The sequence below is a fragment of the Hemiscyllium ocellatum genome, chromosome 28, assembly GCF_020745735.1.
Source record: "Hemiscyllium ocellatum isolate sHemOce1 chromosome 28, sHemOce1.pat.X.cur, whole genome shotgun sequence".
In the NCBI taxonomy this organism is placed as follows: domain Eukaryota; kingdom Metazoa; phylum Chordata; class Chondrichthyes; order Orectolobiformes; family Hemiscylliidae; genus Hemiscyllium; species Hemiscyllium ocellatum.
Genome location: NC_083428.1, coordinates 42,537,823 through 42,551,892, shown reverse-complemented (window position 1 = coordinate 42,551,892; position 14,070 = coordinate 42,537,823). Strand labels below are relative to the sequence as shown.

Here is a 14,070-nt window from a genome sequence, read left to right as displayed (position 1 = left end):
AGGTGTACAAGAAGGATCTCACATGTAGTGCCCTTCTCATCGCCAGCCAAGCGATAACTTTGTTTCACTTTAAGATAGTGGACTCCTTGTGCCCCTATGCACCATTTGCACAACAATGCAAGGAAACACACACAAAGTTCTGTCTGGTCAGCTTTCCAGTTTCATGTAGATTGTCATTCAACAAAAGGAGCAATTGTAAGTAGCTAAATGTATGGCTACTTCCTGGCCCTCATCATGGAATTGGACTTGGATAAAATCTAGTCAGGTTTTTCTTTATTGGAAAGAAGTATCCTTTGATTTTATTCAATAAATTGGCATTTATTGTGCCTCACGATATTTGACTTTGCTACAGAGGCACTGAGGATCCTGGTTCCTTTTAAACAACCAGTTCAGACATATTTCTGGAATAGGTGAGACTTGAACCCAGTCCTTCTGGCACAGAGGTAGGGACATTACCATTTCACAAAAATGGCCCAAGGATCTTAGATGTTGAATTCTTAATTTTCAATTAAGTTGAAATCACAAAGGATTGAAAGACCTTATTCTATAGGAAGCTGTGGGTACAGGGTTAATTATGTAACCTGGTGATCTAGTGAATAGGATTTGGCACTCTCATCAACATAGCATAGGTTCATAAGGCGAGGGAGGAATGATTTAAAAAGAACCTGGGGGGAGGGGGGGTTATTTTATTCACACAGAGGGTGGTGTGTGTATGGAATGAGCTACCAGAGGAAGTGGTCAGGGCTGGTACAACTGCAACACTTAAAGGTGTCTGGATGGGTATATGAATAGGAAGACTTCAGAGGGATGTGGACAAAATTCTGGCAAAAGAGACTGAATCAGATTGGGATGTCAGGTCAGCTTGGACGAGTTGGACCAAAGGGTTTGTTTTCATGCTGTATGATTCTATGACTCTATTTCCATATTAGGAAATTAAGATTTCTGGTGTGGCTAACTGGTCCATAGTGGTGCATTCAGGGTCCAATTGTTATAGTTTGACAGTTTCCAAGGCTGTTTTGGGGCAGTGTACATATCTCTGAGCTGGAAGATCCAGGTTCAAGTCTCACCTGCTCTGGAAGTGTGTAGTAAGATTTCAGAATTGGGTGATTAAAAATTGGGGGTAAATTGGATAATGACGTACAATCAAGGCAGGGCCTGTGGAATTTGGTATTATTTGTTATAATGGAAGACAGTGGCTAAATGACCCGGTTCATTTTGAAGGAAGCAGGGAATTGTACCCACAGGTAACAGTGAGAATGGATTCCACAGTATGATACAGAATTTGGTAAAACAAGGAGATGTTATTTCAAACTGGGAAAAGGCAAACGTGCGACTGATTTGAGGAGGTTGTTCATTGCACTGAGTGACTGACACTTGGAATGGGTTCCTGAACAAAACATTTTCATAGAATGAAATGAAGTAGTTGTGGAATGATTAAGAAAGAGTTAGATGCATCTGGTGCATGTAGAATGGTTTATGTTGTCCTGGATAGAAGCAATATGATGAATTCTTACCCTTAACTATTTGGTACAGGATGGATTTCTGGACAAATTCCCATGAGCTTCATCAAATCATCTACTTGAAAAAACAGACAGGGTGGCACCTGAATTTTCAATGGAGTTGTCCATATTTATGGACAAGCTACTGCAAAATGGCTGACCAGGATATTCTCCCTCTTTAACTGTCTACAGTCAGGAATATTAGAAGGAATTATACAGTGACAATTAACCTGTCAGGCCACATTCTTAGACCTTCCATGGCCAACAGTTTCACTCAAACCCAGAACCTCAGACCAATAGATAGGGATGTTAATACCGGACCATAACTCCACCACAGGTCTTCAGTGTTTACAGCAACTTCAAATACCTCAGGCTATTACAACAACTTACCTTCAGCAGTTATATCACAGGTGACCTTTTAGAGGTTTATAAAATCATGAGGGACATCGATAGGATAAATAAACCCAGTCTTTTCCCTAGAGTGAGGGAGTCCATAATTAGAAGGAATAGGGTTAGGGTGAGATGGGAAACATATAAAAGAGACCTTAGGGGCAACTTTTTCTTGCAGAGGGTGGTACGTGTATGAGCTGCTAGAGGAAGTGGTGGAGGCTGGTACAATTGCGACATTTAAAAGGCATCTGGATGGGCACATGAATAGGAGGGGTTTGGAGGGATATGGGCCAGGTGCTGGCAGGTGGGACTAGAATGGGTTGGGATATCGAGTTGGCATGGACGAGTTGGACTGAAGGGTCTGTTTCTGTACTGTACATCTCTATGAGTCTAGATCTCAGGGCAATTTACAACAAAGCAAATAAGGTACTACATAGAAGGGAAGCACAATCAAAGAGAGACTTTTACCAGAGAGAGATTCTTGAACGAACAGCGAGTGTGACAATGCAGTTTTGGGAAACATTCCAAAAAAAATGGCTAAAATGTAACTGCCTGTGTTACAGCAGGGAAACTCTACATTGTTTTGAGACTTACTTGTCAGTATTTTTTTTAATTTATAATTTTTATTAATTTATTCAGAAACATCACTGGAATAGGCAGGACTTGAACCCAGGCCTCCTAGCCCACATTACCATTCTGCCACAAGAATCCGAGGTTAACATTAAACAAATGAGTAAATCAATACAGAGGCCTCGTAATTGGATAGATTTCACTTGGTCACTGGAAGGAATGATATTTCGTTTACTAAGAAACCAGCATTATTCCACACATCAGTGAACAATAAGACTGAAAAAGATTGGTAATTAAATTGTATAATGCAGTACAAAAGCATCTAAGAGGGATCAGAGTTAATATTAATTCCACAACACTAAAGACTGTAATTCTGCAATACCTTCCTATCCTTCTCCTTCACAAGATCAGCAGACTCCTCAATTTGTTTGTGCAGTTCAATGATCTTCGTTGACTCAGTCTTTAACTTGTTGTACTGTTTTTGCACAGTGGCCAGCTGTTCCTCTGCATCCTGTTTCTCACTTTTCATGAAGAGCGCCTCCCTCTGTACTCGGAACACCTCAGTGCAGGTCTTCTCATGCTTCTTAGTCAGATCGTTTAATTTAATGATTAAAGAATTTACCTCAGCCTTCAGTGAAGTGCTAATCTTTTCATGCTCTTCTTTTTGAATGGTTTGGCTTCTCATTGTCTCCTTTTCTTCCTGTCGCTGGGATAACTCCTTTTCTTTTATGGCTAATTCATTCTGCACATTGATCAACATCTCTTTGGTACCCTGCAGAGATTTCTCAAATGATTCCTTCATTTTCACATGCTCATCCAATGTTACCGAGCTCATCCTCTGGTGTTCTACCTCATCTTGTAGCCTTGCAATTTCTTTCTGGATTGCACCGTGCCCTTGCTTTAAATCAGAGAGCTGCTTGTTGGCTTCGTTGAGAGATTTGCTCAACTTATCCTTCACCTCCTCATGCTCCTTCTTTGAAATGGACAAAGATTGTACGGACTCGAGTTCTTCAACTTTCTTGTTGTATTTGGTTTGAAGTTCTCTGCATTTTTCCTGCAATTCACTGTGGGCTTTGCTCAGTTCTTCGAGTTGTTCAGTGGCTTTGATGGAAGGCCCAATTCCATCGACAGTGAACTCTTCAAAATGACTTCTCTTCAGATCTTCAAGTTCACCTTCTGCCTTGCTGTATCTTTCTATCAGCAGGGAATTCTCTTTGGAAATTTCTTGAAGCGAGGTGTTTAGTGATATTTGCATCTCATTATACTCCTTAAGAGGGATACTCTGTGACAGAAGCTTCTCCATTTCATTCAGCTTTTCCTCCATTGCTCTCACTTTCTTTTCCTCTTCTCCTTCAGCCTTATCTGGTTGCAGGAGCTCCATCTCACCACTCTCTAGCTCATCTCCAGGGACCATTTTTATTGTCTCTGTTTTGCTCGTTTCTTCATTTTCTTTCACAGAAAGAATTCCTAGTTGGATCTGCTCTTCAAGTTGTTCAATCTCAGTCACAGCTGCCTCATATTTTCCCTGGGTCTCCTTTAATTTTTTAATGAGTTCCTGAACATCTTGTTGCACCATATCTTCCTCCTCTAACTCCCCACCTTTGGATGGATCTCCTCCCTTTGAGTAGGACTTGGACTTGAACTCATCAAGCTCTGCTTGTAATCTTTGAACTTTTTGCTCATGTTCCACCTTTAGTTGTGTGTAAGCTTCCATTGAGATTAATTTGTCAGAGGAGGGTGAGTTAGCCTCAGCCATGATTATAACTTGGGCTTGTTCATATTGTTCCTTCAGTTTCTCAAATTCTGTTCGCAAGGAATCATAGAGAAAAACAGGGATAAAATCCAGGCCTCCTGATGGTTCTCCTTCATTTCCTTCTTTCTGCAAAGATTCTATCTCCTGAAACGTAAATCGCAAGACCAATGAAATTGAAGGTGTGAAATGTCAATTAGTAATTCACTTTGTAACATTATGCGCTATATGTTAGTTATCTTGGCTGAGAATGTTTAGTATGGCTTGGTATTGTTGAAACAATTCATTTAATATTGCAAGTGTCAGCTATGGCTCAGTTGATAGCATGCCTGCCTCTGGGTTCAAGTCCCACTCAGATATCAAGTGGAATCAAGGCTGCCACTCTACAGTGCAGCACCGAGGGAGTACATCACTGTTAAAGGTGATGTCTTATAGATGAGATGTCAACCTGAACCTTCATCTGCCGGCACAGGGAGATTTAAAAGAACCCACTGTAAAATTTCAAAGAACAGCAGGCGAGTTATCCACTGTATTCTGACTATCCCTTAATCAACATTACAAAGACCAGACTATCAAGTCGTGATCATATTTCTGTTTGTGGGAGCTTGCTCTGGGCGTGTCGATTACCATGTTTTCTACATGACAATGATGACTGCACTTTATAAAGTACTTCACAGGATCATAGAATTGTTACTGTGTAGAAGGTAGCCATTTGGCCCATTTTGACTGCACCAACTCTCCGAATGAACGTTGTGAATTAGTGCCATCCTCCTACCCAGTTCCCACAATCCTGCGGATTATTTCTATTTAATCACCTAAAGCCCTCTTGAATGACTTAATTGAAAGTGCCTACACCAACTTTATTTTATTGTTCCATTGTTCACACTTCATTGGCAGTAAGGAACTCTGAAATGGCCAATGAAAAGTGCCTTACAAATACAAATCTTTGTTTTTCAATGTAACACAGCTACAAGTTTTGCAAGACTGATTTGCATGGTCTAAGCACTATTCCATCCCAATGAGCTACTCTGCATACCTTAAATGTTGCTCTCTCTCCTTCATCTGTCAGACTCTTAATATAGAACCTCAATTTAAACACAGGATTAAAATGTCCCAGCTATTCATGACAGCCCTAATGACCTCTGGTTTGAAAGGTCAAAAAGTGAATACATCATAGGTCTGTTACACATCCCTCCCCTTTCATTTTAACTCTTTCATTCAGTCCTTTCTCATGTATGGTGTAAGGTTTCAATATCAAGGCCCATGGAATGAGGGTTTGTTACCTGCAACTTCCCTTGTAGCTCTTGGTTTTCCCTGGTCAGTGACTGCACTTGACTCTGCAGTGACACAAGCCACTCCTCACTAGAAATGTCCGTACCCTTTTTCGAACATAACTTCTCAATCCCTGAAAACAGTACAATTCAGCAACAGTGAGCAGTGGAATAAAACGGTTTAAAGGATTATTCAATTCCAAAACTGAAACAAAGAGAAGGCAATTGTGGACTAACAGGTGATTGTAAATCAGCCAGTGATGTAGCTGATGATGTAAGCATAGCGTAAGTCTAAGCAGGAGACTGAGAGACCTGGTTCTAACTAGGATGATAGTTATATACATTGTGTGAATAAAGATTTGGAATTACTTTATCAGGTGTATATTCAGATTATTGGTAGAGAAGAGCAGACAAGGTTTACCAGTCGAGCAAGCACTAAGGGGAGTGGGACAAACTGAGCCAGAGATAGAGGACAGACCAAACCTTGATATCAGAATCTCTTTCATGATCACCTCCAAGCCAACCCATGGTGAAAGCAGGCAAACTGTTGCCAAGAGTTTGGAAAATGCACAGACAACAAAGATTGAGTGACAAAGCAGTACTCATCGCAAAGAGAAATGGAAAGGAAATAAGGGTTACAGGAATTAACTCAGAAGCAACATAGACTTTGAGAACACGTAGATTTTGGAAGAAATAGGAAACAGAACAACATGGGAAGCACAAAGGACTTTCAATGGCAAATATTGCCACTCCCAGAGATGCCACTAGCACTGCCCGGAAGCTCAGGAACATTAAAAGGTCAGGGGACACAGATTAGAAGTCAAAGGACAGATTATTGTAGTTCTTTATCACAAAGCTAAGTGAATGAGACAGTTTTTCAGTTTGAATTCACAACATTGTTCCGAAGACTTGGAAAGCTGAAAAGTGAGTGCCAAATCATACTACTCCTAGATACCAAATCCCATCTGTTTACTTGCTCCAAAGACAGTACAAGATTCTTCAATAGAAAATGTCTCATTAAGTTGATAAATCAAGGAGTAATTTTACTGGATAGAAAGCCAACAATATGGCACTCAGGATCAGTGATAGTTCTAAAAGGTGAGATCAGGCTTTATACCAACTTAACATAGCCCAACAGGCAGTTCAAAGGAAAGTTCTCCAACGTTTTCCATGGATATCACACTGGCAGAGTGTTTTACTCACAAAGTTAGATGCCACAGTGGTTTCTTGCAGAATTCACTTGACCAAGTATCATGGTTATTGACCACATTTATCACACAATTAAATTGACTACCATTTGGCATTGTCTCAGCACTAAATATTTTCCAATACACAATGTCCAGTATCTTCAAGGACAGAGAAGTAAAGCTTTGCCACGAAGTGTGAGGTGCTGGCCTAGTGGTATTATCACTGGACTATGAATCCAAAGACCTAGGTTATATACTGGGGACCTGGGTTAGAATCCTGCCACAGCAGATTGTGGAATTTGAACTCAAATTTAAAACATTCCTCAAATTAAGAGTCTAATGATGACCGTGAAATTACTGTTGGATGTTGGGTCACTAATGTCTTTTGGAGAAGGAAACTGCCATCCTTACCTGGTATGGCCTACATGAGACTCCAGACCCACAGCAATGTGGTTGACTATTAACTGTCCTCTGGCAATTAGGGATGGGCAATAAATATCTAGCCAGTGATGCCCTCATCCCATGAATGAACAGAGAAAAAAACAGGGTGTGCTCATCTATGATATTACTAAGGAAGAACATGACCAATAAGTCTGTCAAGTTCTAAAGGCAATTGGGCAAGCAAGACTGAATTAGAAATGCAAATTTGACAAGTCCACTATACAATTTCTGGGTCACACGATTCAGAAACAAGGTATAATAATGGACCCCAGCAATTCCAGTATTCCCATAACCCAAGAATGTCAGGAACACAGAAATGTTCCTTGGAATAGTCAACTGACTGGGGAAATTCTGAGTGAACCTCTCAATGGTGAATAAATTCATTCAAGATCTGTTAAAAAAAAGTCCAACACTGATCATAGAATCATAAACATGGAAAACTGACCCTTCCATCCAACTAGTCTATGCCGACCATGTTCCCAAACTAAACTAGTCCCTCCTGCCTGCATTTGGCCCATACCACTCCAAGCTTTTCTTACTCAGAACAAGAAAGAAAATTCTTTATGACCAAAGATTTGCTCATTTCATAAAAAATACTCACACCCTGTGTTCTGAAACGTCCAAATATTGTGACAGGAGATTCTTTGTCAGAAATAACAGAGGAACAAGCAATACATCAAGAAGTCATCTTCTTATCGGATGCAGAAACATTTCACCTTCATAAGCAAGTAATTTACCAGCTTCAGGGAGAAGATCTGCTGAAATCCAAATGGTATAACGAAAGCAGTGTTGAAATGCATGCAAGAAGAAAGGCAAACCTTGAACTCTAAACCTGAGTGTTCACAGCCTATATTGAATGTTTGAGGCGTATCGTCCACACAACAGTTGTCAAGGCTGATCCACAGATCACTAAATCCATCAAAACTTTCCCACTGTTTTGCAAGACTATTGAATTGCAAAGGTTCATGGGAATGATTAACTATATAGAAATGTTTTTTTTAAATCAAATCTGGAAAAGCTAAACAAACCACTACAACACCTACAGGGTCATGATTTTGGCATGAAAGTTAATTGAAGTTCTTTGACAGAATAAAGGAAATGCTCACTTCATCAGACAACTAACTCACTATGACCCAGAACTACCAACAATAACAGCAGCATTAGTTTTTCAAATCCAGACAGCTGAAAAACATAGACCAGTCCACTATGAGTCCAGGTCTTTGACTGAAATGGAGCAAAGATATACAGTAACTGAAAAGAATGCACCAGCACCTACTTGGACATGCAACAAGTTTCAAATGACATCTATGGTTTTAGGTCTGAACTTTAACATTGAAACAGACTGCAAACCATTGGTAGCTTTGTTAATACTAAGGAATTGCCAAAAGATACGGTTGAGAGTGGCGGACATTCTACTGCAGATTAATAAGATTTAATACTACAATCAAGAATGTCAAAGGAAAACATTAAACTACAACGGATGTATGTCATGCATTCCTGCTGAATACACAGCACTGGAGGACAAGAGCCTTATTGAAGATGTTTAGTTCTGTATCTTTTACATAATATTTACCTGTAGCAACAGAGATTAGAAGAAATTCAGACAGCTCAGAAAACATGAAGAACATTTCAAAATTCATCAATACTATGTCAAATGATAGCAAAATACATTCCTAATAATCTCATTCTCAAATATTGCTTTGAACAGAGATGACTTGTTAATCTACAAGGAAAGATTCATCCTTCTGAGACTCTTCAAAGTTACCATCCTTCTGAGAATATACCAAGATCACTTTAATATTGCAAAGAGTCAGACTGGTATGCTTGCCAGGAAATTTAAGTTCATTGGAATAAATCTGCAATATCCACTATCATGAAAAAAGCTTTCTGTTCCAAGGAGAAAAAGAGACAAGAATGAGGCAAAGATCCTCATATAATGGACCAGCTGTCCAGAAGGCTTTCTGAATAAAGAGCTGACAATCTCAGAATGACTGAATCACTGCTCTCCTGAATGCACCAAAAACCTGGTTAACAGAGATCCTGAACTTCTTCTGGGAGGGCTGAGGATAAATCAAGGGAGATTGATGAAACGAACACAACACTTATTTCGGTGAACCAGAGGTGAAGACAAAGATCTAAGTTATGATGCAGAATAAAAGGTTAATCCTCAAATGTGTAAATAGTCTGCTTACATTCTTACTGATGTTAGAGGTCACATGGCGGCAAACACTGTGGCGAGATGGCCTTGTTCCAAGCTCAAAAGTGTAAATAGTGAGCAGAGTGCTAATTTAAAGGATAACTTTCATAATAGCTTGGACTCTCATTGCCTGTCTTGATCCTATCCAAGGACACAATATCTTCTAAGACCAACATCATGATCCCTGACACATGGATTGATAAGATATGTTTTTCCCGCTTGCTAGTTCCTCGTCATGTGCCACACCTAATCTAGCACCTTTATTATTTAGGACATGACAATCCTGGTCAAAGGTCATGCTGGTGACAGAACCACTCTTGGTGACAGACTTTGAAGTTCCTAACCAGACTACATTCTATGCCATTGCCAATGCCCTCACTGCTTCACCTTTCCAGATACTATTCAACTTGGAGAAGTACATACTTCATCAGCTCAGGGTAAAAAGGTACAAAGGTACATTAACTGGAAATCAGCAGGAGGTTTCCTTGCCCATATTTGACCTTATACCGTTATGATTTCTCAGGGTTCAGAGTTAATGTTGAGGACTCCCTGGGTGTCGCCATCCCAACAGAACAAAAATGTACCATCAACTCTGGTGGAACAGAATGGTCATGGTGGTGTTTGTGATATAACTCGTACGGCACAATCCAGTAAGTGAGATTACGTCAGGCTATTGTTTGACCAGTCTCTGAGAAATCTCTCCCAATAATGGTACAAGCCCCTGAAGTTATTAAGGACAACTTTCTAATGTGGAAAGGGTTAGAGTTGTCTACATCGATGCCAGATGATCTACTCAGCTTCAATCCTTTCTGACTTTATGGTGGTTTGGTACAACTTTGTAGTGGCTTGTATATCATTTCAGAGTCAACAAAATTCCTGTGGATTTAGGGTCGCATCTAAGTGAGACTAGATAAATTTCCTTCCCTGTAAGCCATTTGTGAACAGAACAGATTTTCACAACAATTGATGACAGTCTGAAGGTCACCATTCCTGACACTAACTTTTAATTCTAGATTTAGGAATGAATTGAATTTAAATGTATTTTTGAAAGTTGATGCTTTTAATAATTCTGTGCATTATCAAAACTCGTAAATTCACTTGATTACATAGTCACAATGGATGCAAAAACATGGCTGAATTTGTACCTGGGAAACTGTTGAGCATTTCTTCAACCGTGAATTCACTCTCACTGTCCTCTTGATGTTTGCCCTGGAGATTAGAAAGTGGTTCAGTTAGAAAAGAGACCTCTCGATAATCTGCATCTCACCTGTTGTCCTGGCTATTATCAATCTCTCCCCAACGTTACTGAGAACAGATTAATGGTTATTAATCTAACTACCATTTATCATACACTAATCAGCTGTGATGTCAGCCTGCATTGGTTCAATGAAAATATTTCCCGTGTAACACAGTGAATATAAACTGCCTTGTGAGATCCTGTCAGTACAATGTAACATTTTCAGACAGTTGAGGAAGGTGAACAAGGAAGATGTTCTAATAGACAGGTGGTGGTTCATAAGGTTGAACCCAGGTATCCAGAGATTTCTGATCAGGAGAGGTTGACTAATGAGAAGATTTGTAGCTCAGGGTGAGGCTCTGGACGTAGGTTTGCTCACTGAGCTTGACGGTTCATTTCCAGACGTTTCGTCACCCTACTAGGTAACATCTTCAGTGGGCCTCAGGTGAAGCACTGCTGAAAATTCCTGCTTTCTATTTATATGTTTGGGTTTCTTTGGGTTGATGATGTCATTTACCACCCCCTGAGGAAAGAAACAGGAAGTGACATCACCACAGGAAATGCTGAGGCTTCTCGGCAGGATTTAGCCACAAAAACACAAAACTTCCACAAGAGAAACCTGCTGGCTCTATCCCATACCTAACTCCAGTTCCACACTGAGCAAGACACTCAGCTTTATCAAACTTTTAGGATAAGATTGCTTCTCTCAGCAACGAAACCACATTCTGAGAATGATTGAAAGAAAGGTATCTGGTTTTAATCCATTGCATCGACTTAAATGGATGATTTACCTCATACAAAGACAGCCTGCCCTGTAAGAGTTCAATCTGCTCGATAAATTCTTGATGAACTTTCTCTTTCTCAGTTAGTTTGCTTGTGAGCTCCTGGATCTGTGAACATTACCAAACTTGTTAATAAGACAGAAGAGATTTAGATTATGTTTAACTTTGAAAGTTCTTATATAGTCTCCTCTTCAAAAATCAAAGGCCATTGGAAAGAATGCCAAATCCTAAATGTTGTTATCTAACAGAAAGACACAGTTTGCAGACACCAACTCTGAATTTCCATTGAATTCTGCCAATCTCCTGTTAGAACAGTAGAGTCTTTTGGCATTACAAACTAATTTTTTTCATATGCTAATGAAATCTACCAAGTATTGTATTTTCTCTTGCTTAATGCCATATGCTAGTGAAGTCTGTCAATAAATAAAGAACCCCTGCTCTTTTCTAGAAATCAATAGTTTCACAGACAAAGCAGAAACTTTCTCAGATGCATTGAGTCATTAAATGTTTAATGTGGTTTGATATTATTACATAGTTAAATTCTGGTGGCATGCAAGTATTTCAACATTAACAGAACCAAAGGAACTGCTATTGCAAATTAAATATGGATTGCTTTTGCTCCTTCAATATGCACCCTGTTCCTTGTTGAAATTCAGAAAAAACATTCTATTCCTGTTAATTATCAAGCTTAATGCGAGATCATGCATTTCAGCTGGAAGAACAAAGGAGCTGAATCTTATTTAAAAATGGAGAAAGACTGCAGAAATGTACAGAACACCAAGAACACAGTTTTATTCCAACTAATGAATACAAAATTAGAATGTAAGAGCATAAGACTTAGGAACAGAAGTAGACGATTCAGCTCATTGACTCTACTTTGCCATACAATGATATCATGGCTGATCTGATACAGAATAGAGGGATTTGGGAGTCCTCGTGCATGAATCAGAAAAAAGCTTGCACCCAAGTTCGACAGGTAACAGGGAAGGCAGTTGGAATGTTGGCTTTTGTTTCATAGGGAATAAGGTAGAAAAATATGAGGTCTTGCTAAATCTATTCAAGGCACTAGCTATACCATAACTGGTATACTGTGAACAATTTTGGTCCCCTTGTCTAAGGAAAGATCTACTGGCATTGGAGGTAGTCCAGAGAAGGTTCACTATGCTGACTCTGGGTGTGGAGGGACTGTCTCATGAGGACAAGTTGAGTAGCCTGTACTTACTGGGGTTCAAAGGAATGAGAGGTGGGCTTATTGAAGCATACAGGGTTCTTAGGAGACTTGATAAGGTAGACATGGAAAGGTTATTTCCCATTGTGAAAAGATCTCAGATCACAGAGCGTAATCTCAGAGTTAGGAATAGCCTATTAAAGACAGACATAGAGAGGAATTTCTTCTCTTAGAGAGCAGTGAATCTATGGAATTCTTTAGCACAGAAGGCTGTTGAGACTGGGTCATTTTGCATATTCAAGACTGAGACTGATAGATTTTTAATCAACAAGGGAATCAATTACAGGAGAAGGTAGGAAAGTGATGTTGAAGGCTATCAGATCAGCCATGATATCATTGAATGGCAGAGTAGAGTCCATGGTCTGCTTCTGCTCCTAAGTATTCTGTTCTTAAGTTCTAATTCTGTATTCAGTAGATAGAATAAAACTGTTTTCTTGGTGTGAACAAACTTGGATTATCTTTAATTTAAACTTCTAATTAACACAAGTGGACAACAGTAACTCACTCTTTCCAAACTAATTGCCATCCAACTTTGAATGAACAGTGAGACAGAATGAGTGGAAGAAATTACTTAAAAATCACCCAACACCAGGTTATAGTCCAACAGGTTTATTTGGAAGCACTAGCTTTCAGAGCACTGAACCTTCATCAGGTGGTAGTGGAGTATAAGATTGTAGGTCACAGAATTTATAGCAAAAGTTTACAGTGTGATGTAACTGAAATTATATATTGAAAAAGACCTGGGTTGTTTGCTAAGTCTCTATCTTTCAGAGTGACCATGTTGGTTTCAGTTCTTTCATATGTAAGTCCCAGAACTTTCTTAAAGTTACATTTTCAAGTGAACTTTAAAAGTAGGTGCCATGTTGGCCCATTGAGGATGTGAGGTAGTCTGTGCCCCAAGGTTCTGACTGATTCTAGTCTAGTAAAGGGATTTACAGAATCTTACATGGATTCATGCAGTTTGAGCAAAATAACATGTAGTTTAAAGTACAAATTCACACACACACACACACACACACACAAGTTTGTGGGGTGAATTTGTACTTGGAGAATTACATTTTGTTTTGCTCAAAAACTGCATGAATCCATGTAAGATTCTGTAAATCCCTTTACTAGATTAGAATCAGTCAGAACATTGGGGCACAGACTACCTCACACAGGGCAGCTCACACCTTCAATGCATTATCTGGGCCAACATGACACCAATTGTCAAAGTTCACTTGAGAATGTAACTAAAAAAGTTCTGGGATTTACATATGAAAGAACTGAAACCAACATGGTCATTTTAAAAGATGAGAGATTTAACAAACAATCAAGGTCTTTTTCAATATATAATTTCAGTTACATCACACTGTAAACATTTGATATAAATTCTGTGTCCTACGATCTTATACTCCACAAACACCTGATGAAGAAGCAGCACTCAAAGCTAATGGTTCCAAACAAACCTGTTGGACTATAACCTCGTGTTGTGGTTTTAAAACTTTGTCCACCCCAGTCCAATACTGGCACCTTCAA

At 39.4% G+C, this 14,070-nt stretch overlaps 1 protein-coding gene across 1 annotated transcript in view; it reads right to left on the bottom strand.

The window, feature by feature from the left end:
- The window catches only part of LOC132829239 (ankyrin repeat domain-containing protein 24-like), an 80,842-nt gene that overhangs the window by 19,474 nt on the left and 47,298 nt on the right, over positions 1–14,070 (bottom strand). The window contains exons 13-16 of the mRNA XM_060846609.1: positions 11,334–11,432; positions 10,451–10,514; positions 5,493–5,614; positions 2,842–4,356 (exon numbers count right to left, since the gene is read on the bottom strand). Of these exons, the coding sequence (XP_060702592.1) occupies positions 2,842–4,356; positions 5,493–5,614; positions 10,451–10,514; positions 11,334–11,432 (1,800 nt within the window). The remainder of the gene's footprint in view (positions 1–2,841; positions 4,357–5,492; positions 5,615–10,450; positions 10,515–11,333; positions 11,433–14,070) is intronic.